Source organism: Rhinoraja longicauda, chromosome 2, assembly GCF_053455715.1.
Source record: "Rhinoraja longicauda isolate Sanriku21f chromosome 2, sRhiLon1.1, whole genome shotgun sequence".
In the NCBI taxonomy this organism is placed as follows: Eukaryota; Metazoa; Chordata; class Chondrichthyes; order Rajiformes; family Arhynchobatidae; genus Rhinoraja; species Rhinoraja longicauda.
This window is the reverse complement of record NC_135954.1, coordinates 99,320,516-99,347,135: the sequence shown is the minus strand read 5'-3', so window position 1 is coordinate 99,347,135 and position 26,620 is coordinate 99,320,516. Positions and strand designations below refer to the sequence as shown.

Here is a 26,620-nt window from a genome sequence, read left to right as displayed (position 1 = left end):
CTGGTGTCCAATCTAGTTAATTATCACAAGGTTCAGTTCTTGCTGCAGTTTACAAATGACAGTAGGTAGGTATCAGGGCAGATCTAGGAATAATTCTCACTCCATTTAAATCTACACCCTAACACGAGAGTTAAAACTCCCCCCATCTGCCAATGCAAATCTAAGGCTTCCACCCGTTAAATTTGATTCAGCAAATAATTTCAGTCATGAAATTTTATTGCTGTTAGCATGCAATTAACCAGTTCTACAGCAGTTTATAAATGTAATTGAATATGTACTGAATTTTCAATCTAATGCTCTCTGATGCTGCAATTTACATTTTAATTATATATATTGATCTTTAACGTGACTTTATTGTGCACTATTTCTTAACAAAGATCATGATTCATGTGTGATCAAGCATAATACTCAACATTAGTGCTGAGTTAAATGAAATGGGTTTATTGTTCCACTTGACAGAGCAACATGAATCTGAGTCTGTGCGAGTCTGTGGAAGGGTTCCGACCTGAAACGTCATGTCTATTCCCTCCGCAGATGCTGCCTGACCCGCTGAGTTCCTCCAGCACTGTGTGCAATGCTTATTGTTCCACTTCATTTTGTTGGCGGCATAGTAGCACTGGGGTAGATGTGCTGCCCTGCAGCGCCAGAGACCCCGTCTAAATCCTGACTATAGCTACTCTCTGTACGAAGTTTGTATGTTCCCTCTGTGGCCATGTGAGTTTTCTCCAGGTGTTCCGGTTTCCTCCCACACTCCAAAGACGTACAGGTTTGTAGATTGATTGGATTTGGTAAAAATAGTAAATTGTCCCTAAGGCAGTGCAGCGTAGGTTCACGAGATTGATCCCTGGGATGGCGGGACTGTCATATGAGGAAAGATTGAAAGGACTAGGCTTGTATTCACTGGAGTTTAGAAGGATGAGAGGGAATCTTATAGAAACATAAAATTATAAAAGGACTGGACAAACCAGATGCAGGAAAAATGTTCCTAATGTTGGGCGAGTCCAGAACCAGGGGCCACACTCTTAGAATAAAGGGGAGGCCATTTACAAATGTGAGAAGGAACTTTTTCACCCAGAGGGTTGTGAATTTGTGGAATTCTCTGCCACAGAGGGCAGTGGTGGCCAAATCACTGGATGGATTTAAGAGAGAGTTAGATAGAGCTCTAGGGGCTAGTGGAATCAAGGGATATGGGGAGAAGTCAGGCACGGGTTATTGATTGGGGACGATCAGCCATGATCGCAATGAATGGCGGTGCTAGCTCGAAGGGCCGATTGGCCTCTTCCTGCACCTATTTTCTATGTTTCTATGTTTCTATGCGTAGAACAGGTCCAGTGTACGGGGTGATCACTGGTCGGCGCGGATTTGGTGGGCCGAAGGGCCTGCCTCTGCGCCGTATCTCAAAGTCTAAAGTTTAACATTCTGCTGCAGAGTAAGTGCCTGCATCCAGTAATCGGGCGTGAACCAATGTTAAATGGTCGAAGGTATAGACTCACGATCACATTTTGTGGAAGAAATGAGTTGGCAACAGAAATGGGAACCATTGCTAAATACCCTTAACCAACGAACCAGATGCTACCGAAGATCATCCATTTAATGCAAATTTCACGTAATTATACACCACGCTTGGCAGAGTGCATGTAATTTTATCAGGGCTGGAGTCACATTTTCATTCATTCATTTGCTTCATAGGATGCAGGCATTGCCGGCTAGGCTAATATTTATTGCCTTCCCTTAAATACCCTAAACTGAGTGTTGTGAAGAGTCAAGAGTGTTTTATTGTTATATGTCCCAGATAAAACAATGAAATTATTATTTGCAGTAGCACAACAGAATATGTAAACATAGTACACCGTAAACAATATAATAAAATTATATACAATATAATTTTGCCAAACCATTTCAGAGGGTGATAAAGATTAATTGAATTGCTAGGTGTCTTGGATCACATTCTCACCACAACAATGCAAGGGAGGATAGCAGATCCTCAAGGACATGAATGGGTTTGAAAGGTTCTCTGATGGCTTCATGGTCACTATTACAGTTTACGTTAGACTTTAGACTTTAGAGATACAGCACGGAAACGGGCCCTTCAGCCCCTCAGTCCACACCGACCAGCGATCACCCCATACACTAGCACTATTCTACACACTGGGGACAATTTACAATGTTACCAAAGCCAATTAACCGACAAACCGGCATGACATGAGTGCGTGAGGAGCCTGAAACACCCAGAGAAAACCCACAGAGAGAAGGTACAAAAGCTGTACAGACAGCGCCCGTAGTCAGGATCGAACCCGGGACTCTTGCGCTGAGCCACCGTGCCGCGATGTGGAGGAAAATAGAGAGTTGCGTTTCAAGGTCGAGATACTTCATGGAATGTTCATTTCCATCCTCAGATGCTTTCTGACCCATAGCGTTCTGGCAGCTGCTCTCTGTTTGATGCAGATTCCAGCATCTGGTGCTTTCAGAGCCCTAATCTGCCAAGTATTCCACACAAACGTGGGCCAGTTATTGACAGGTGTGTGTAAGAAGGAACTGCAGATGCTGTGTTAAACCCAAGATAGACACAAAAAGCTGGAGTATCTCAGCGGGACAGACAGCATTTCTGGAGAGAAGGAATGGGTGATGCTTCGGGTCGAGACCCTTCTGCCAGAAATACCTGTCCCATGCCAATGTCAGCTCTTCCATTGAAGCTCTGACTGGCAGATTGAGTGCTGGCGACCTCCATTGTCATCACAAAATGCTGGAGTAACTCAGCGGGTCAGGCAGCATCTCAGGAGAGAAGGAATGGGTGACGTTTCGGGTCGAGACCCTTCTTCACAGCAGAAGTCAAGATAAGGAGCAATGGAGAAAGTTCAAGGAGGGACAAAACCAACCTGAGAGTCTTTGTGGAGCCTGAGAGTTGGAAAACGCCCTCGTCTCAAGGGAAATTTAACATGGACACTCATAGCTTGATGCGGCTTCAGTGAGCGATTCCCACTGGCGGTGGGGGGGTCAGCCAAATAGCTGAAATGTGAAATAATTAACAAAATGGAACTAAATGGAAGATGCAGATTTCTTTTCAGTTAACAAGTTCTTGTGAAATGCATTGGCCAGAAAGTTGATGGGAACAGATTCAATCACAACATTCAGGAGGAGAATTGGACAAATACTTGAAATTAAATTACAGAGAGATGACATAGCTGTAAATAATTATGACGGATGAACAGCCTTCGTTAATGCTCAATGATTCTATTCAACAGAAAAAGGACATAAATTTGTTTCAGAAAAAAATGCTGGTGGGCAATAGATCAAATCTATAACAGTTGAATTTCCCAGAGAAACTATATTTTATAAAACTTCTGCCAAAGCTGTCTTGGCTTACTCTTATGGATGCCCAATCCCTTGCACTTCAGTTAGCTGATAATAGTTATAAATATATATATTTTCTTTTTGGTTCAAGGTCTGTTTTATTTCAGGAAACATCAAAATTTAATAGCTGAATTCAATTTTTATCGTGGTTTAATATTTCTTTTCCTATTTTTGTTGCATCGTTGTAAGTGATTAATGCACAAGATAAGAGTGGAAAAGTGAGCGGGAGAGAAAGTTGGATCAACTGATTCATTTCGATTCCAAAAATGCACGAATAAAATATAAAATATTGATGTCTTTCCCGAGGAAATACATTCACAGACTTGGTAAGAAGGAGAACATGTGACTTTGGGTGTTATTATTTGGCTCGTTACTCTTTAACACTACTAATTTACTTTTATGTCCAGTTCAAGTGAAGCTGGACTGAGTAAATTTACAATTTCAGTTCGAGAAATCCCATTGGATTTCTATGGTAAATTTGTTTTTTATTAAACCAAGCTTTAAGGATGCGAGGAGATCTTATCGAAACGTATAAGATTATTAAGGGGTTGGACACGTTAGAGGCAGGAAACATGTTCCCAATGTTGGGGGAGTCCAGAACAAGGGGCCACAGTTTAAGAATAAGGGGTAGGCCATTTAGAACTGAGATGAGGAAAAACTTTTTCAGTCAGAGAGTTGTGAATCTGTGGAATTCTCTGCCTCATAAGGCAGTGGAGACCAATTCTCTGAATGCATTCAAGGGAGAGCTGGATAGAGCTCTTAAGGATAGCGGAGTTAGGGGGTATGGGGAGAAGGCAGGAACGGGGTACTGATTGAGAATGATCAGCCATGATCACATTGAATGGCGGTGCTGGCTCGAAGGGCCGAATGGCCTCCTCCTGCACCTATTGTCTATTGTCTATTGTCTTTGGAAAAGCCAGCAGTTTTGTTTTAGTACACTACCCCAGGTCCTCGCTTTTCAATCAGCCTCCGCATCCAAAAGGCCATTCTGCGGTATTTCCGCCACCTTCAATGTGATCCCACTACCAGTCATATTTTACCATCCCAACCTCTCTCTGCACTTTCTTGGTTTGCTCACCTCATGTTCCACTTCAATAGCCTACAACCTAATGGTATTTTTTAGTTTTTTTTTTTTAGTGATACAGCACGGAAACAGGCCCCTCGGCCTACCGAGTCCGCACCCATCAGCGACCCCTGCACATTAACACCATCTTACACACACTATGGACAATTTACACTTATACCAAGCCAATTAACCTACAAACCTGTAGGTCTTGAGTGTAAGAGGAAACCAAAGATAATAATAATAATAATAATAATAAGCATTTATTTTATATAGCGCTTTACCAGGTGCTCAAAGCGCTTTACAAAAACAGTCATAACATAAAAACAAACAGACTGGGAGAACGTGCAAACTCCGTACAGATAGCACCCGTAGTCTGCAAGTGCTGTAAGGCAGCAACTATACTGCTGCGCCACCGTGCTGCCCACTGATTAATGAATTCTCCAATTTTAAGTAATAGCCCCCTACCCTCCCTTCCACGTTCTTTCCTCAGCCCCCTCACCCTCCAGTGTGCATTTGTTGCCCCCATTGAGTCAACTAGGAGTTTTGCACCCAGCCTAATATTACTCTCAATTACTTCAATAGAAAGAAAAAAAATTCAAGGTTCAAAAACAAGCTGCTGGAGGGAGGTACTCAATGGGTCATGCGGCACCTATGGAGGCAGAGGGATAGTGGATGCTTTGGGTCAAGACCATGAGAGTAAGATCAGATGGGTTTTAATCCTGACATTGCACCTGACCCTGTTAGTTTTTGGCAGCCCACGTCTCATTGCCAGATCAATAAGATGCAAGATGAAGAATGGAATTGTTTTGAGGTGAATACTACACAAAGTAAGGAATGATGGTCAAGCTATTTCCTTGGATAATCCTTTGGGAATGGAGCCAAAAGGTCCAAGGACCACTCATCTCCCCCCTCCCCCCTCAGTCATTCTCTCTTCTCCTCACATCAAGCCGAAGAGAAAAGAATGAAAGCACCTACCATGAGATTCAAAAACAGCCTGTTACCCGCTGTAAAACACCTGAACTCTCATATCACTAAGAAGGAACTCTCAATCTTCCAATCTACTTTGTTGTGGCCCATGCACTTTTTTCATCCACACTTGCTCTGCAGCTGTAGCTGTAATGCTATATTCTGCACTCTATTTATTTTATCTACCTGATGTTCTTATGTATGGTATGATCTGTCTGGATAAGGTTCATTATGAAAACAAAACTGCTGGAGAAACCCAGCAGGTCAGGCAGCATCTGGACAGGGAAATGGACAGATTGCATTGTGGGTCGCGACCCTCCTTCTAACTGAATCAATGCACATCGGCATCGTATTTCACTACACTTGACAGTAATAAACCAATACCAATATCAATACCTTCAAGTATTTTAATTTTATGCTATCTCAAGCTGTAAACCACGTTGATAAAGCTGGGAGTATTGTCCATATCTATCTGCACTTCAACAGTTTGTGAAGTTCACTGCAGCCACATGTTGCTTGGTCACATCAGAGACTTACTTCAAGCCAATCACATGGATGTGGGGGCCATGATATTGCAGGTACTCCAACACTTTATGTCCATTTTTAAATCATACTAGGTAACCAAACCATTATAGTGCAAGTCTAGTGAATAGTGAAAGGCTTGGATAGAGTGGATGTGGAGAGGATGTTTCCACTGGAGTGAGAGTCTAGAACTAGAGCCTCAGAATTAAAGGACGTTCTTTTAGGAAGGAGATGAGGATAAATGTCTACTCAGAGGGTGGTGAATCTGTGGAATTATTTGCCCCAGAAGGCTGTGGAGGCCAAGTCAGTGGATGTTTTTGAGGCAGAGATAGATTTAGATTTTAGATTTAGAGGTACAGCGCAAAAACAGGCCCTTCGGCCCATCGGGTCCGCGCTGCCCAGCGATCCCCGCACATTAACACTATCCTACACCCACTAGGGACAATTTTTACATTTGCCCAGCCAATTAACCTACAAACCTGTACGTCTTTGGAGTGTGGGAGGAAACCCAAGATCTCGGAGAAAACCCACGCAGGTCACAGGGAGAACGTACAAACTCCGTACAGTACAGCACCCGTAGTCAGGATCGCACCCGAGTCTCCGGCGCTGCATTCGCTGTAAGGCAGCAACTCTACCGCTGCGCCACCGTGCCGCCCTTAATTAGTTGATTCTTGATTAGTACGGGTGTCAGAGGTTATGGGGAAAAGGCAGGAGAATGGGGTTAGGAGGGAGAGATAGATCAGCCATGATTGAATGGCGTAGACTTGATGGGCCGAATGGCCTAATTATACTCCTATCACTTATGACCTTATAATAACCAAGAACATTTAAATTGAAAATAACTTAGCTTTTCAGGTCCCTGTGATTTTCCTCTTGGATTGTTAACAGCATCTTTCACCCCCATTGTTATACTTATTCTTTTCTTCTGCAATCCCTCTCTCCACCCATCTCTCCACCTTTGCGACACTGCGTAAAGCTTAGCTGACTAGTCTCTTAATCCTAACATGATCCTGTTTTGCCTCTGGTCCAGTTATACTGTTCTAACACCTGACGGCATGTTCCTGCATTAGAGTTGCAATATAAATGCCAGTTATTGTATCTGGAAATCTTAAGTCCATCGCTGTGATTATTTGTAAATGTAAGTGCAGTGCAGTGACACAGCCAGTGGAGTTGCTGCCTCACAGCTCCAGAGACCCGGTTTCGATCCTGGCAAACGTTCTCTCAGTGAACCCATGGGTTTTCTCCAGGTGCTCCAGTTTCCTCCCATATCCCAAAGATGTGCAGGTTTGTAGATTATTTGGCCTCCGTTATTTGCCTCGAGTGGGTAGGATGCGAAACTGGGATCACATAGCACTAGTGTACGGGTGGTCTTTGGTCAGCACGGACTCGGTGGGCCGAAGGGCTTGGCTCCACGCTGTATCTCTAAACTAAACTATAAACTCCTTTGCAGCCACCAATGTGTTATATTGAAATTTAGAAGCACTAGGAACTGTAGATGCTGAAATTTGAGCAAAATGCAAAATGCTGAACTCAGCGGGTCAGGCAGCATCTCTGGAGGGAATGGACAGGCAAAGATTTGGGACAAAATCTTTCTTCAGACTCGAGAAAGGTCTTGATCCAAAATGTTGTCTATCCATACCCTCCACAGATGTTTTCTTCACAAAATGCTGGAGTGACTCAGCAGGTCAGGCAGCATCTCGGGAGAGAAGGATTGGGTGACGTTTCGGGTCGAGACCCCTCTTCAGGCTGATGTCGGGGGTGGGACAAAGGAAGGATATAGGTGGAGACAGGAAGATAGAGGGAGATCTGGGAAGGAAGGGGGGAAGGGAGGGACAGAGGAGCTATCTGAAGTTGGAGAAGTCGACGTTCATACCACCGGGCTGCGAACTGCCCAGGCGAAATATGAGGTGCTGCTCCTCCAATTTCCGGCGGGCCTCACTATGGCACTGGAGGAGGCCCATGACAGAGAGGTCAGACTGGGAATGGGAGGGGGAGTTAAAGTGCTGGGCCACCGGGAGATCAGTTGCGTTAATGCGGACCGAGCGCAGGTGTTCAGCGAAGCGATCGCCGAGCCTGCGCTTGGTTTCGCCAATATAAATAAGTTGACATCTAGAGCAGCGGATGCAATAGATGAGGTTGGAGGAGGTGCAGGTGAACCTCTGTCTCACCTGGAAAGACTGTTTGGGTCCTTTGATGGAGTTGAGGGGGGAGGTAAAGGGACAGGTGTTGCATCTCGTGCGGTTGCCTGACCACAGATGTTGCCTGACCTGTTAATTTACTCCTTCACTTTGGGTTGTGCTTATTGAAGATTAGGTTCTATTGAAACCGAGGACATTCGGCAGCCAGTTGGACTAGAACGTCATCCCATTGTGACTTAGAAATCTGTTTAAATGTGGTTGTTGGTGAAATAAATATTGCCTCAGATAGAATCAGTGAATGGTGGAGCACACTGGAGAGCCAACAATTTTTTTTGTTTTTCCCCACTCCTCGCGCAATGCTCAACCAATCGTTCACACTTTTAGATAATTCAGTGTTCAGAATGAGATTGTTGCTGGAAAACTCAGCGTCTTTGCCTTTACTAGTTGCAATTGAAATCGTGGTGAACTGCCTTCTTGAACCATTGTATCCCTGTGGTGAAGATAGTCCAAGCACATTGCTGGGATGGGAGTTCCGCAAGAACGCTGGAATATGGGAGCTGAGGTATGCCATTGAGCTCCTCTTCTCTGCCCCTCCATCCAATATGACCATGGCTGATTTACCCTGGCTTTGGTCTACTACAATTTAAAGATAGAGCGTGAAAACAGGCCTTTCAGCCCACCGAGTCCGTGCTGACCAACGATTACCCATACACTAGTTCATAAGTTCATTAATCATAGGAGCAGAATTAGGCCATTCGGCCTAACTAGTCTACTCTGCCATTCAATCATGACTGATCTATCTTTCCCTCTCAACCCCATCCTCCTGCCTTTTCCCCATAACCCCCTGACACCCGTCCTAATCAAGAATCTGTCAATCTCTGCCTTAAAAATATCCATTGACTTGGCCTCCGTAGCCTTCTGTGGCAAAGAATTCCACAGATTCACCACTCTCTGGCTAAAGTAATTCCTCTTCGTCTCCTTTCTAAAAGTATGTCCTTTTGTTCTGAGGTTAAGGCCTCTGGTCCTAAACTCTCACTCTAATGAAAACATAATCTCTACATCTACTACACATTACCCTACACACTGAGGATGATTTACAGAAGCTAATTAACCTTCAAACTTAGACGAAGGGATTAAAAGTACCATTAGCAAATTTTCAGATGATACTAAGCTGGGGGGTAGTGTGAATTGTAAGGAAGATGCAATAAGGCTGCAGGGTGACTTGGACAGGTTGTGTGAGTGGGCGGATACATGGCAGATGCAGTTTAATGTAGATAAGTGTGAGGTTATTCACTTTGGAAGTAAGAATAGAAAGGCAGATTATTATCTGAATGGTGTCAAGTTAGGAGGAGGGGGAGTTCAACGAGATCTGGGTGTCCTAGTGCATCAGTCAATGAAAGGAAGCATGCAGGTACAGCAGGCAGTGAAGAAAGCCAATGGAATGTTGGCCTTCGTAACAAGAGGAGTTGAGTATAGGAGCAAAGAGTTCTACAGTTGTACCGGGCCCTGGTGAGACCGCACCTGGAGTACTGTGTGCAGTTTTGGTCTCCAAATTTGAGGAAGGATATTCTTGCTATGGAGGGCGTGCAGCGTAGGTTCACTAGGTTAATTCCCGGAATGGCGGGACTGTCGTATGTTGAAAGGCTGGAGCGATTGGGCTTGTATACACTGGAATTTAGAAGGATGAGGGGGGATCTTATTGAAACATATAAGATAATTAGGGGATTGGACACATTAGAGGCAGGAAACATGTTCCCAATGTTGGGGGAGTCCAGAACAAGGGGCCACAGTTTAAGAATAAGGGGTAGGCCATTTAGAACGGAGATGAGGAAGAACTTTTTCAGTCAGAGAGTGGTGAAGGTGTGGAATTCTCTGCCTCAGAAGGCAGTGGAGGCCAGTTCGTTGGATGCTTTCAAGAGAGAGCTGGATAGAGCTCTTAAGGATAGCGGAGTGAGGGGGTATGGGGAGAAGGCAGGAATGGGGTACTGATTGAGAGTGATCAGCCATGATCGCATTGAATGGCGGTGCTGGCTCGAAGGGCTGAATGGCCTACTCCTGCACCTATTGTCTATTGTCTATTGTCTATTGTCTTTTTAATTTGGGAGGAAACTGGAGCACCCAGAGAAAAGCAATGCGGTCACAAGGAGAACATACAAAATCTGTACAGACAGCATCCGGGTCTCTGGCGCTGTAAGGCAGCAACTCTACCGCTGCGCCACTGTGCTGCCCTCAATGGAAATGATCTCTTGAACTCCAGGCCTCAACTCTCTCCCTGTGCCAGAGCCCCTTTGTCCTCCATCCCCCAATCTTTCAAAATTTGATCCACCCTCACTTTAAACATAGCTTATGAGCCAGCTCCTGAGGCAGAGAATATCCAGAGATTCACCGCCCTCTGTGAGAAGATATTTCTATGTACCTTGGTTTTAAGTGACTGCCCCTTAACTTATAGCTATGTCCCATTATTCGTTTCTCCCATGAAAACATCTCAACATCTACCCTGTCATGCCCCCTTCGGTTTCAATAAGATCTCTCAATCTTCTAAATACCAAAGAATACAGGCCCATGCTATTTGGTCTCCCTTGGTAAGACAATCCTCTCATCCCAGGAATTAACCCCGTGAATCTACATTGGACCACTTCCTGTGCTACCTGATCCTTTCTTAGCTAAGGGAGCCAGGGATGTTTGCAGTATTCCAGGTGTGGCCTCACCAAAACCCTGTATAATTGCAACAAAATTCCAAGGTGTTAAAGATAAATGCTAACCTGTCATTTCCCCTCTTAATTACTTGCAGCATCTGCCTGTGAACTAATGAACCAGTGAACACTTTATTTAAGTGCCCTATTTCTCAGACAGAGACACAATACAGATCATATTTAGTTTAGATTGGAGATTACAGCAGGGAAACAGGCCCTTCAGCCCACCGAGTCCGTGCCGACCAGCAATCCCCATACACTAGCACTATCCTACACACTAGGAACAATTTACAATCTTCCCTGAAGCCAATTAGCCTACAAACCTGTACGTGTTTGGAGTGTAGGAGGGGACTGGAGCACCTGGGGAAAGCTCACACAGTCACAGGGGGAAGGAACAAACTCCGTACAGATAGCACCCGTAGTCAGGATCGAACCTGGGCTTTAAGGCAACAGCTGTACCACTGCGCCACCGAGCCACCCATGATGATATAATGAATGCAACCATCAACCTAAAAACTGTCTGAGCCATACCTCAACAGATGGCAGTTCAGAATAGTCATCAGCGCCATTTAGCATTTCAGACTGCAGTTAATGCTGGAAGGTGTGATCTGCCACCTAATGATTCTTATAAAAGGTCATTGACTAGACATATTAATTTTTCTCCTCTCTCCAGAGGCAGCATCGTTTTTGCATTATAAATTACAAATTTCCATCACTTCAGTAATTTACGTTTGTATCATTTTAAATTCGCAATCTGCAAAGACGTGCGGAAGGCTTTGAAAAGCTTGTGCTCTGGAGACAGCAAATGGTCACGGTGCACGAGAGGAAATTCATTTCTTACCACACAATACACGGGGTGCGTGACAAAGGCAAAGACAGGGAAGTTGCCTCTCGGTTCTGAAGCCGGGACAAATGTCCACTGGGTTTTACAGTGACACTTTCAGGGCCACTTGAGACCTGCGATTTGCATTTTATACCTAGATTCATCTAGTTCAAGACATATGAGCAGTCTGGTTCTCTAGAAGTAGCAGTTGCATGAATAGGAAAGGTTTAGAGAGAGATATGGGTCAAGTGTGAGCAAATAAGACTAACCTAGATGAGTATTTTGGTCAGCATGGATGAGTGGGGTTGAAAGATCTGTTTCTATGCTGTATGATCTATGATTTTAACTACTTTGTGCACTGTTTTGCTGTGGCTTACTGTTGTTTACTCATTCCAAGTTCCATCAATAATAATTTGTTCAAAACAACAAAATGGAGGAAATAGAGTGTTTAAGGCAGTGACGACTAAAAAGACATGAATGCATTCCAGTGCTACTTTTTGCTCTCCCGTTTCATCAAAGGAATTAACCTCTTCAGAAGCTTTTTAAGCTGGAAAGAGTGCAGAGAAGATTCATGAGGATGTTGCCAGGACTTGAGGGCCTGAGCTATAGGGGAGGTTGGACTTTATTCCTTTGGAGCGCAGGAGGATGAAGGGTGATCTTATAGAGCTTAAAGATCATGTGAATAGATAGTCTGAAGAAGGGTCTTGACCCGAAACGTCACCCATTCCTTCTCTCCTGAGATGCTGCCTGACCTGCTGAGTTACTCCAGCATTTTGTGAATAAATACCTTTGATGTGAATAGATAGGGTGAATGCACAGAGCCTATTACCTAGAGTTGGGGAATCAAGAACGTGGGGACGTAGGTTTAAGTTGAGAGGGGAAAAGATTTAATAGGAACCAGAGGGGCAAGTTTTTCACACAGAAGGTGGAGGACATATGAAAAAAGTTGCACAAGAAAGAGTTGAGGCAGGCACTATACGAACATTTGAAAGACATTTGGACATGCACATGAATCGGAAAGGTTAAGAGGCAGATTTTCTGAATGTAAGCCTGCGGCCAGTGGTGTACGGCAGGAATTGGTGTTGGGTCTCTTGTTTATGATATTTATTAACAACTTGGATGTGAATACAGGAGATATAATTAGTAAGCTTGCAAATACAACAACAAATGCGAAATGGCCTGCCATCTACGTCAATGGAGACCCTTGGACTATGTTTAATAGGACTTTACTGGACTTTATCCTGCACTAAATGTTGAATTGAATTGAATACTTTATTGCCACATGTGACAAGTCGGTCAGAAGGGCCCGTTTCCGTGCTGTGCATTTCTGTGACTCTAAAATCTTGAGGTTAAAAAAAAAAGCAATGAGAAAAAAGCAATGAGAAATCAAAGAGTAATTCATAACTTTGCGTTCTTATCAATTGTTTCTTCTTCAAACAATATAGTAAAAACCGTGTAGTCGTTACTGTGTGGTCCTTGTGAGTGTAGCTGGCGCGAGTGTGACAGTCGTGAGTGTGGCAGATGTGAGTGTGGCAGGCGCGAGTGTGACTGGTGTGAGCGTGGTAAAAAACTATTCTCTCCATCCTCCGAGACTAAACAGTTTTTTACCACGCTCGCGCCAGTCGCTTGTATTGATTAATTACCAAATTGATTCATTGCTCAGTGCAATGACGTCTACCATCAATATTGGACAAAAACAACATTTGGATAATCCTCTTGCTTAGATGTTGGATAAGAACTTTGTGATTTGTGGGACTAAAGCCCACGAATCGGCAATTGCCGCTTTAGGCAGCGTTTACAAAATGTATCACCAATGATCATTCACGAAAAGAACTCGGGATTTGTTTTCTTTTCTTATCGGACACATGGATCCCACATTTCAAGACAAAGGTAGACAGTTTCAAAAGTAAAAGGAGTGAAAGTGCACCTTCAGATGTGATCTAAACTAAATTAATGTAGGATGAGAAGATTGGAAAATACCCTTGCAAGTCAAAATGGTTTATGACTTAATGCCTTTACCGATAAGATAATCTTACCATCTGTAAAAACCCTTTTGCTAACTTGCTAAGTTTTGTGCAGATTTATGAAAGAAAATAGAAGCACTATTACTATGTAATAAAAAGCAACTGCAGATTCTGGTTTATACCAAAGATAGACACAAATAGTCTCAAGAGGTGTCCTGGCCCGAAACGTCACCGATCCATTTTCTCCAGAGATGCTGACTGACACGCTGAATTACTCCAGCATTTTAGCGTCTATTTTTAACACTATTACCATTCTGACTTGGAAATGTGCAGCCAATACTTTCCGCTGGCTGCTTAGCACACGACAAAAGCTTTTCACAGTACATCGGTACACGTGGCAATAAACTAAACAAATAATTCATTACTACTGAATCTAAGCCCTGGAACTTTTCTCGATTACCTTGTTAACTTACGCTATAACTGTATGTTGTGTGATGTCTTGAGAGGTCGGGAGCTTTTCTCTTGAAGGTTGGGAGGTGTGGGTGCCGGAGATGAAGACAGAAAAGTTCTTGTTTTCAAACTTAAATTCCATATATTTAGTCTTGTCCAAAAACAGGTAAACTTAATTGTTTGCAGACAGGTACACAAAACCAAAACAGGTAGTTAAATCAAAACTGTAGCTTGCTGCCTTCTTACAAAATATAACTCAAACACTGCTTCTCTCCCTGTCTGCTCCAGTCGTTGTCTCTCTCTTTAAATACACTGCTTCCATTCCCTTTTAGCTCTCTCACTGAGGCAATCAGCTCATCTGGTTAAGCTGGGCAGCAATTAGTGTCAGCAGCAATCTGTGTCAGCAGCAATCAGTGTCAGCAGCAATCAGTGTCAGCAGCAATCAGTGTCAGCAGCAATCAGTGTCAGCAGGGCAGGCAGCCCTGCTGACTATGGGTTTTGTAGTCTTTTGCTGGCAGCCATGATGGTTTGTAGTCCTTGTTGCATCCACCGGGAGGAAATGTATCTCCCCTCTATGACTCTACCTCTCATGATATCACAGTTGACTGAGTAGAAACTAAAAAGAGAACATACTGGAGATACTCAGCAGGTCAGGCACATCAGTTTGGTTTAGAGATACAGTATGGAAACAGACCCTTCGGCCCACCGAGTCCACACTGACATTAATCACCCGATCAAACTACTTCTACGTTACCCTATTCCGATAAACTAGAGGTGATTTACAGAGGCCAATTAACCTACAAACCTGAATGGCGTTGGCACATTGGAAGAGTACTCAGAGGAAACCCAAACAGTCACAGGGAGAACGTACAAACTCCACACAGACAGCACCTAAGGTCATGATCAAACCCGGATCTCTGGCGCTGTGAGTCAGCAGCTCTAGCAGGTGCGCCACCATGCCGCCATGTAAAGTGGAAAGATGAACGGAGCTAACATTTCAAGTCAGTGACTTATATCAGTGCTGGAAAAATGGTAAACAAATGTGTCTTAACTTCCAGAAAATTGGCGGTGGAAAGTACAAAGGTTATGTAAGGGTTCAGACCAAGGTTGTCGTTGTCACAGAAATGTTGTTGGGACTATCTAAGGGAAAACAATGAATGCTTGTTAATCAGATCTGATCTGGCTGGGGAGTGTAAATAGTAGGAGATTTCAAATTTTGATTGGTTTCGCTGAACCATCTAAACTACTCTATGTATGCCTCTACACACACATGCACACACGCACACACACACATATGCATATATATATATATGTGCATATATATATATGTGTGCATATATATATATATATATATATATATATATACACACACACACAAATATATTATAATTATGTACGTACTATAAGACTGGTGATATTTCAATTCACCAACTGCTTTCTATTATTTTGCAAATCATCCCTCTATTTATTTGTTTCAGAACGATAACTTTTACGTGCTGGTGATGGAAATTTACACACTAGGACACAGTGCCTCCTTGGTTGCTCTCATCACCGGTTCAGCAATCCTTTGCTTCTTCAGGTGAGAAACCTTTATTTGGATGATGAAAGTGCAAGATAGAGTTAACATGGAAAGGACGTGCATTCAGAATGGAGATGAGGAGGAATTTCTTCATCCAGAGGGTGGTGAACCTGTGGAATTCATTGCCCTAGATGGCTGTGGAGGCCAAATCATTGGGTATTTTTCAAGTAAAGATTGATGGGTTCGTGATTAGGAAGGGTGTCAAAGGTTACAGGGAGTAGGCATGATCGAATGGCAGAGTAGACTTGATGGGTTGGATGGCCTAATTATTCTCCTATGTCTGATGGATCATTCAGACTCACAGCAATTCCTTTTATGGTCAATGAGTGCTTTCAATGTGTGCATCTACGTGCGGTCAATGAGTGGAGGAGGGAAAAAGTAGGGATTGGGTGATTGGTGAATGGGGACATAAAGCTGCAACATGACTTCCTGACTCTAATCAGTGCCTTCTTGACCACTGTATATCCTTGAGTTACTACTTTTAGGGAGTTAAGGACTTGGACTCCAAGATCTCTTTGTACATCAATGCTGTTGAAGGTCCCTTTCATTTACTCTTACATTTGATCTACTGAAATGTAATATCCCACATTTGCCTGGATTAAACTGAATTGGCCATTTCACCACCTATCAGTTGCACAATAGAAAGCATTTTATCAGGATGCATCACAGCGTAGTTTGGTAATAGCTTCATCCAGGACCGTAAGAAATTGCAGCGAATTGCGGACGCAGCCCAGACCATCACACAAACCAACCTCCCTTCTATTAACTGCATTTATACCTCACACTACCTCGGCAAGGCCAGCAGCCTAATCGAGGATGAGTCACAACCTGGCCACTCCCACTTCTTCCCTCTCCCATCGGGCAAAAGGTATAGAAATGTGAAAACGTACACCTCCAGATTCAGGGACAGTTTCTTCTCAGCTGTTATCAGGCAACTGAATCAACCTACCACAGCCAGAGAGCAGTGCTGAACAACTATCTACCTCAGTGGTGACCCTCGGACTGCTGCGTGCAGGTGCAGCAGGCAGTGAAGAAAGCGAATGGTATGTTAGCATTCATAGCAAGAGGATTCGAGTATAGGAGCAGGGAGGTTCTGCTGCAGTTGTACAGGGCCCTGGTGAGACCGCACCTGGAGTATTGTGTACAGTTTTGGTCTCCTAATCTGAGGAAAGACATTCTAGCCTTAGAGGGAGTACAGAGAAGGTTCACCAGATTGATCCCTGGGATGGCAGGACTTTCATATGAAGAAAGACTGGATAGACTAGGCTTGTACTCGCTGGAATTTAGAAGACTGAGGGGGGATCTTATTGAAACATATAAAATTCTTAAGGGGTTGGAGAGGCTAGATGCGGGAAGATTGTTCCCGATGTTGGGGAAGTCCAGAACCAGGGGTCACAGGTTAAGGATAAGGGGGAAGTCTTTTAGGACCGAGATGAGAAAACATTTCTTCACACAGAGAGTGGTGAGTCTGTGGAATTCTCTGCCACAGAAGGTAGTTGAGGCCAGTTCATTGGCTATATTTAAGAGGGAGTTAGATGTGGCCCTTGAGGCTAAAGGGATCAGAGGGTATGGAGAGAAGGCAGGTACAGGTTACTGAGCTGGATGATCAGCCATGATCATATTGAATGGCGGTGCAGGCTCGAAGGGCCGAATGGCCTACTCCTGCACCTATTTTCTATGTTTCTATGTTTCTATGTTTCTATCCTTGATTAGAATTTGCTGGCTTTACCTTGCACTAAACGTTATGTATCTATACACTGTAAATGGCTCGATTGTAATCATTTATTGTCTTTCTGCTGACTGATTACCTCGGTACACGTGACAATAAACTGAACTAAACTTGAGTTTGACTTGATTGTATTTACGTGTAGTACTATCTGATTTTGTGTGGATAGCATGCAAAACAAAGCTTCTCACTGTACCTCGGTAAGCGTGACAATAATAAACCTAAACCTACATCTGCAACTGATTTACGCCCTGCTGCATCCTTTGACTGGCTTCTTCACTGTCCAAGACTGCACCCACAAAACAGCAGGGATTTTTTTTGTAGTTTGGTTTAGAGACATAGTGCGTAAACAGGGCCTTCGGCCCACCGAGTCCGCGCCAACCAGCGAACCCCGCACACAAATATTTTTGACAGCCAGCTAAGCCACTTCAAAGCCAATCTAGAACATATAATATTACTTTGTTTAGATGTTCCTTCCAGTCTATCATTGGCTTATCATTTTCTGCCATCCAGTCCATCTTAAGGCCGTGCTGCGTCAGCAAGGCTGGGAGTACCATCTGCCATCCTGGCCATTCCATTTTCTCTCTTCTGGAAGAAGATGCAGCAGCTTGAAAGCCCAGATGTCAAAACTTAAGGACAGGACAGAGCCGGCTGTACTTTTTTGAGAAAGCTCCGCTCTTTCAACACCTGCAGTAAGATGCTGCAGATGTTCTACCAATCGGTGGTGGCCAATGCCATCTTCTTCACTGCCGTGTGCTGGGGCAGCAGGGCGACGGCCGCGGACGGCAACAGGATTAACAAACTCATCAGGAAGGCTGGCTCCGTTCTGGGGGTGGAGTTGGATTCGTGGGAGGTGGTCTTGGAGGGGAGGACGCTCCTCAAACTGCGGAGCATCCTGGACAATACAGCTCACCCCCTCCATGACACACTGGTCAACCTGAGGAGCACCTTCAGCAACAGACTGGTTCCACCAAGATGCAGGACAGAACGCCACAGGAGATCCTTCTTCCCTGTGGCCATCACCCTCTTCTGTCGTGGGGTAGACTGACTGCCCTCCCCAATCTTTGCACATCCCCAATCCTTTCCACTCGTCACTTTAATATCATGTTTCATGTATTTGTGTTTTTATGACTGTTGGTAGACCAATTTCCCTCCTGGGATAAATAAAGTTCTATCGTATCGTATCGTATCGTTCTCTGTGGCTCTCAGACTCCTGAAGCAAGCACCTCCTTCACGCTCCCTTTTGAAAGTGCTGCCACGTACTCTTGCCCTTAGCTCTACCTTATTTGGTTATTCCGTTAGTGCACTTTAGCGTTGGTATTCCCACCACTTCAGATTTTCTTTAGTTTAGTTTATTGTCACGTGTACTGGGGTTCAGTGAAAAAACGTTTATATTGCATGCTATCCAGTCAGAGGAAAGACTATACATGATTACAATCAAGCCGCGCACAGTGTATAGCTACTGGATAAAGGGAATAACATTTAGTCCAAGATAAAGTCCCGTAAAGTCCTATTAAACATAGTCCAAGGGTCTCCATTGAAGTAGATGGCTGGCCATTTTGTATTTGTTGTTGCATTTGCAAGCTTTCTATAGTCATATCTAACTCGTTAATAAATATCACAAACAAGAGACCCTGCACCAATTCCTGTGGTACACCACTGGTCACAGGCTTACATTCAGAAAAGCATCCTTCCACCACTGCCCTGAGGACCCTATCACCAAGCTAATTTTGGATCCAATTAGGCAGCTCACTTTGAATGCCATGTGCCTTGACCTTCCGGATCAGCCTACCATGTGGAACCTTGTTAAATGCATTACTAAAGTTCATACAGACAATATCTACCATCCTGCCTTTATCAATCTTCTGACGCACCATCTCAAAAAACTCAGTCACATTAATGAGACAAGATTTCCCTGTGCTGACTATTCCTAATCTGTTTCTGCCTTTCCAATTGTACATGAATCCTATCTCTTAGGATTTTCTCTAATAATTTCCATGCCACTGATATAAAGCTCACTCGCCTATAGTTACTTGGCTCCTCTCTCCTGCCCTCTCTGTTTCTTGCTTTTACTGACTGACTAGCTGGTGACTGAACAGGTCTGCATTCTGTTGCCCCAATTTTAACCCATTTAATATAGAAACATCCTAACACTACAGATAAAATAATTAGATAGGGCATTAAGTGTTAGCACATTATTGTGGCAGTTCGTATTTCAGTCTATAATTTATGTGACATTATTCAACAATTTAAAAGTGATTTACAAACCTGAGTGATATTTGACACTGTGTAGTATTGAAAAGCTACCAAAACAATTTAACTTTCTATTGCCCAAGTTAAAAATAGTACAAGCTCTGGAAGATTTACATTATGGCTGGTGGTGTTCATCAAGTAACAGAAAATGTCATAGATCTGTGTTTACAGTGTCCTCTTAGCAGCACAAATCCCAGTGGAAATTATTTAAATTCTGATAATAATCAACTCAAAATGAAATGCAATTAGAAAATCAAGGTGAAAAGAAAATTACTCGACCAACTGATTTCACTTTGTGGTTTCCCCCCGAAAACAGGAAGCTTCACTGCACACGGAATTACATTCACGTGAACCTGTTTATCTCATTCATCATGCGGGCAATCGTTGTTTTACTGAAGGACAAGACACTGTATTCAGACTATGATCCTGATTCGTGTAATGAAACAGCACTGGTGAGTCATGGCAATTCATTGCTATGTTCTTTTAAGCATTATCGGCTAGATACCCATTCTGCTGGACAATAATTGTATGTGCGATTGGTAGAATGTTGTCTTCATTGCTAATTCCTAACCATGGGGCATTATGTTACAGTCTCGCAAGACATTGTTGAGGCCACGTTTGGAGTATTGTAATCACCAAGCATGTAGGGAGTGGATGAGAAAGTGGGATCACATAGAACTAGTGCTCAATGATTCAGTGGTTCAATAGTGCTTTTATCGTCACATGTGCAAAATGCAAATGCACTGTGACATTCTCATCTTACAAGCAATCCAGGAGAGTATTGCCATACCTGAGTACATCCCCGATTAGCAAATTGTACAGAAAGACTGAAAGTGTGAACAGGCGATCGGTGATTGGCGTGGACTCGGTGGCCAAAGGACCTGTTTCCATGCGGCATCTCTAAACTAAACTAAACTAAACCAAACCATTAACATAGGTTTTAGGGACTAGTTTGCTCTGCAGACTTGGGATTCGCCACTACAATGCACAAGATGCAATGGACCACATGCACTTTAACAGATCATTACTTGCAACGTCTGTGGAAAGGAGCACAGAACACCGCACTGCACCACTTTAGTACATATCACCAAGCGAGATGTTCACAGATTGTTAGCAGAAGAAATGAGCAGACCACTGGTTAAACCTCAATAAATGAGATAGCTAAAACACGTTGAAATGTTTCCAAGATCTTTATATTTAATTAATTACTTTGAAACAAAATGACAGATACATAAACATGGCCTATACCACGGGGTTGAAATGCAGAGCTTAAAGTACAAACTTGGCATCCAAAATGGATAAATATTTATGTACATATTTTAATCAATTTAAACAAGAATCACTTTTAGCAATTAGCTTTGAGTCTGACATCGCGTGTTGTGCTGAGATCACCTATAACACTGGCTATGTAAGGTTGTGCCAGTTGTTCATGTTCTTGGCCAGATTATCCCCTTGTGAGGCTCAGGAATTTGAGCAGCCCACCCCTATGGTTTGGGGAACTCTGGCGAGGGTAAACATAGCTAGTGACTAGGAACACGACAAAGGCTCCCCAGAGAGTGATGATGCAGCGAAACGCGTCCTCAATAGACAATAGACAATAGACAATAGGTGCAGGAGTAGGCCATTCGGCCCTTCGAGTCAGCACCGCCATTCAATGTGATCATGGCTGATCATTCTCAATCAGTACCCCGTTCCTGCCTTCTCCCCATACCCCCTGACTCCGCTATCCTTAAGAGCTCTATCTAGCTCTCTCTTGAATGTATTCAGAGAATTGGCCTCCACTGCCCTCTGAGGCAGAGAATTCCACAGATTCACAACTCTCTGGCTGAAAAAGTTTTTCCTCATCTCTGTTCTAAATGGCCCACCCCTTATTCTTAAACTGTGGCCCCTGGTTCTGGACTTCCCCAACATTGGGAACATGTTTCCTGCCTCTAATGTGTCCAACCCCTTAATAATCCTCAATTCATTTACGACCTATTGTTTGAAAGGAGCATGTTGTCGGCTGCTTGCTTATGCCCAGTTTATGTGTATGATCATCAGCCGAAAAGCTATACATGGTTCAACATCTTCCCTGAAGAAGGAAAATACCAGCCGGCGAACAAAACCGGTGGTATTGTGGCATGTTAAACAACCAGGCTTCTCAAATCCACTCATCAAATTAGTTACTTACATGGGTTACGAAGGGGCAGAGAATATAAGAGCACATAGGCCAATGGGGAACCTGGGTAAGTCCTTAAATAGGCTACAGTTGGAGTATTATGTAAAGTTTGTAACTTTTTCACTTAATACTCCAACATAATGTGATGTTCATAAGTCCGTAAGTCATAGGAGCAGAATTAGGCAATTCGGCCCATCGAGTCTACTCTGCCATTTAATCATGGCTGATCTATGTTTCCCTCTCAACCCCATTCTCCTGCCTTCTCCTCAAAACCCTTGACACGTTTACCGATCAAGTATCTGCCAATCTCCGCTTTAAAAATACCCAATGACTTGGTCACCCACGAAAACAACCCAGTTGCTTTGGCATCTTTCGGCAATCTGTCTACATATCTGTTCCCTCATCTCCCGCTGGCTACTGTGGGGCCGATAGTGCAATCCTATTTGAGTGCTTGCAACGTTCTTATTTTTGAGCTCTACCCATATCGCCTCGGTGGCCAAACCCTCCAGTATGTCCTCTCTGAGTGACGTTGTGACATTCGGTATGTACAAACTCCATACAGACAGAACCCACAGTCAGGATCGAACCTGGGTCTCTGGTGCTGTAAGGCAGCAACTCTACCGCTGCGCTACCTGTATCTGAGATAGTATCTTTTCTGATTGCAGCTAATCTCCACTCCCTTGTGTTTCATTGCAGATTGGCTGCAAGGTTATTTTGGTTTTCTTCCAGCTATTCATCATTGCAAACTTCTACTGGTTACTGGTGGAAGGCTTGTATCTTCACACATTGCTCATGGTCTTTTTCTCTGAAAGCAAATACTTTGCCCTCTACATGCTGATAGGTTGGGGTAAGTCTTTTTCTGTATTAACCAGAAGACATTTTCAACAGGCGAAGATTGACTCCATTTATTTTTTACTTGAATTCAATGGACGCTATTTTCAATGGACGCTATTTTCTGCAGGTATCCCCACATTCTTCACGGTTATCTGGATTATTACAAGAATCTATTTAGACGACACTGAGTGAGTATGAAATGTCTTCAAGCAAAGATCGCTGACAGGTTTCTGATTAAGATCCAAATCCCAACTTTCGGTATGAGCAAAGTATCATGCAACTAAATGAAAATATATTCATTCATTTCTCTCTCTTTCTCTCTCTTTCTCTCTCTCTCTCTCTCTCTCTCTCTCTCTCTCTCTCTCTCTCTCTCTCTCTCTCTCTCTCTCTCTCTCTCTCTCTCTCTCTCTCTCTCTCTCTCTCTCTCTCTCTCTCTCTCTCTCTCTCTCTCTCTCTCTCTCTCTCTCTCTCTCTCTCTCTCTCTCTCTCTCTCTCTCTCTCTCTCTCTCTCTTTCTCTCTCTTTCTCTCTCTTTCTCTCTCTCTCTCTCTCTCTCCTCAAATTTGGAGACCAAAACTGCACACAGTACTCCAGGTGTGGTCTCACTAGGGCCCTGTACAACTGCAGAAGGACCTCTTTGCTCCTTCTTATACTCCTCTTGTCATAAAGGCCAACATGCCATTAGCTTTCTTCACTGCATGCTGTACTTGCATGCTAACTTTAAATGACTGATGAACAAGGACACCCAGATCTCTTTGTACTTCCCCATTTCCTAACTTGACACCATTCAGATAATAATCTGCCTTCCTGTTCTTACCACCAAAGTGGATGACCTCACATTTATCCACATTAAACTGCATCTGCCCTGCATCTGCCCACTCACACAACCTGTCCAAGTCACCCTGCATCCTCATAGCATCCTCCTCACAGTTCACACTGCCACCCTGCTTTGTGTCATCCGCAAATTTGCTAATGTTACTTTTAATCCCTTCATCTAAGTCATTGATGTATATTGTAGATAGCTGCGGTCCCAGCAACGAACCTTGTGGTACCCCACTAGTCACTGCCTGCCATTCTGAAAGGGACCCGTTAATTCCTACTCTTTGTTTCCTGTCTGCCAACCAATTTTCTATCCATGTCAGTACCCTACCCCCAATACCATTTGCTCTAATTTTGCCCACTAATCTCCTATGTGGGACCTTATCAAAGGCTTTCTGAAAGTCCAGGTACACTACATCCACTGGCTCTCCCTTGTCCATTTTCCCAGTTATATCCTCAAATAATTCCTGAAGATTGGTCAAGCATGATTTCCCCTTCGTAAATCCACGCTGACTTGGAACAATCCTGTTACTGCTATCCAAATGTTCTGCAATTTCTTCTTTTATAATTGACTCCAGCATCTTCCCCACCACTGATATCAGGCTAACTGGTCTATAATTTCCCGTTTTCTCTCTCCCTCCTTTCTTAAAAAGTGGGATAACATTAGCTACCCCCCAATCCACAGGAACTGATCCTGAATCTCTAGAACATTGGAAAATGATCACCAATGCATCCACGATTTCTAGAGCCACTTCCTTAAGTACCCTGGGATGCAGACCATCAGGCCCTGGGGATTTATCATCCTTCGGTTCCATCAGTCTACCAAACACCATTTCCTGCCGAATGTGAATTTCCTTCTGTTCCTCCGTTACCCTAGGACCTCTATCCATTAGTACATCTGGGAGATTGTTTGTATCTTCCTTAGTGAAGACAGATCCAAAGTAGCTGTTCAACTCGTCTGCCATTTCCTTGTTCCCCATAATAAATAATGTTGATCGGCATGGGCAAGTTGGGCTGGAATGGCCTGTTTCCATGCTGCATGACTATGATTCTATTCCTTTTTTTCTTTAGCTGACACCTATCAGAATGAGAAAGAAAGAAAGAAAGCGAGGCAAGTGTTCAATTTCCCCAAACAAATGTAACTGCCCTTTCCAACTGGGACCCACACCAACACGAACATAGGTTATTCCAGTCAGTTAGGTTCTTTTTCTGAAAGCGTAAGCCTATTGAGAGACCTCGACACTCCCTTGAGAAGAAGGATTGGCCGAAGTTTAAAATTTTGCCTGAAAGGCAACACATCCAACAATGCAGCTCTCCCACTGCACTGCACTGCACTGCACTGGACTGCACTGGAGTATCAACCATGGTGACGTGCTAAGGACGGTCTTTGAAACTGCAACCGTCCAACTCAAAGACAAGTATACTACCCACAGGACCACGGACGAGCTCTGGGCCTTAGTTCATTTTATTTTAGGTTGACCACAATTCCAGTTCTTTAACAGGATCTCTATATCCCAAAGAGGCATCAGGAATACCATCAGAGAGTTGAGGTCAGGAATGGGAGAAACTAAAGCCCAAGCCTAGCATTCAGTCAACATGGCCTAGATTGGCACAGCAGCATTGTAGATATGTTATTGGATCTGCAGCTAGTGACTTGGATAATTGAACTAGGGTCAACAAGTCATAAAGCATGGAAACAGGCCCTTAGGCCCACACTGACCAACATGTCCCATCTACACTAGTCCCACCCGCATGCATTTGGCCTATATTCCTCTAAACCTGTCCTATCCATGTACCTGTCTAATTGTTTCTTAAATGATTTAATAGTCCCTTCCTCAACTACCTCCTCTGGCAGCTCGTTCCATACACCCACCACCCTTTGTGTGAAAAAGTTACCCCTCAGATTCCTATTAAATCTTTCCCCCTTCACTTAATCCTATGTCCTCAGATTCTCAATTCCTCTACAGTGGGCAAGAAGCTTTGTGCATCTACCTGATCTAATCCTCCCATTCCTGGAGACTTGAGTTCAAATCAATGGGAATTTTGTATTAATAAAATTAATTCCATTTGCAATGCTAACAAGATATTCAGAAATGCTGAGTATGAAATTACTGTATTGTCACAAGGTTATAAGTGAAAGGAGCAGAATTAGGCCATTCAGCCCATCAAGTCTACTGCGCAATTAAATCATGGCTGATCTATCTTTCCATTTCAGCCCCATTCTCCTGCCTTCTCCCCATAACCCCTATTCCCGTACTAATCAAGAATCTATCTATCTCTGCCTTAAATATACCCATTGACTTGGCATTTGCAGCCTTCTGTGGCAAAAATGTTGCAAAAATTAAGATGGATTTTTTATGGTTTCATGGAAGGAAATATGTGTCCTCCCTAGTCTGGTCACACATGACCCTTGTCTCACAGCAAACAACAGACCTCCGAAGACTTGGACACTTGTTTTTTAAAATATATGTACACAAATATATATGTATACATATTTGTATACAAATTCATATGAGAGGAATAGATCGGGTAGATGCACAGAATCTTTTACCTCCAGTAGGGGTGTCAAGGACCAGAGGACATAGGTTCAAGGTGAAGGGGAAAAGATTTAATAGGAATCCGAGGGATAACTTTTTCACACAGCGGGTGGTGGGTGCATGGAACAAGCTGCCAGAGGAGGTAGTTGAGGCTGGGACTATACCATCGTTTAAGAAACAGTTGGACAGGTACATGGATTGGACAGGTTTGGAGGGTTATGGACCAAGCGCAGGCAAGTGGGACTAGGGTAGCTGGGACATTGTTGGCCGGTGTGGGCGAGTTGGGCCGAAGGGCCTGTTTCCACACTGTATCAATCTATGACTCCATATATGTTAGAGATAGAGCACGAAACAAGCACTTCGGCCCACCGAGATCGTGCCGACCTGCGATCACCCCACACACTAGCACTATCCTACACACTAGGGACAAGTTACAATCATGCTTAAGCCAATTAACCTACAAATCTCTACATCTTTGGAGTGTGTGAGGAAACCGGAGCACCAGGAGAAAACCCACGTGGTGACAGGGAGAAGGTACAAACTCCTTACAGGCAGCACCCATAGTCAGGATCGAATCCGGGTATCTGGTGCTGTAAGGCAGCAACTTTACCGCTGCGCCACTGTGCCGCCCTCATTGTTGTTAGAATTTCAGAGAAATTAGGAGCTAGCAATAAATGCCAGCATTAACCCATACCTCATCAATAAATAAATAAAATAAAGTGCCAGAAATTGACCAAAGCTG

The 26,620-nt window shown here is 43.6% G+C and overlaps 1 protein-coding gene across 1 annotated transcript in view; it reads left to right on the top strand.

Moving 5' to 3' along the window:
• vipr2 (vasoactive intestinal peptide receptor 2) overlaps positions 1 to 26,620 on the top strand; it is a 65,821-nt gene that overhangs the window by 23,739 nt on the left and 15,462 nt on the right. Inside the window, exons 5-8 of the mRNA XM_078429468.1 lie at positions 15,452 to 15,552; positions 19,848 to 19,983; positions 22,386 to 22,536; positions 22,651 to 22,711. Coding sequence (XP_078285594.1) covers positions 15,452 to 15,552; positions 19,848 to 19,983; positions 22,386 to 22,536; positions 22,651 to 22,711 — 449 coding nt within the window. The remainder of the gene's footprint in view (positions 1 to 15,451; positions 15,553 to 19,847; positions 19,984 to 22,385; positions 22,537 to 22,650; positions 22,712 to 26,620) is intronic.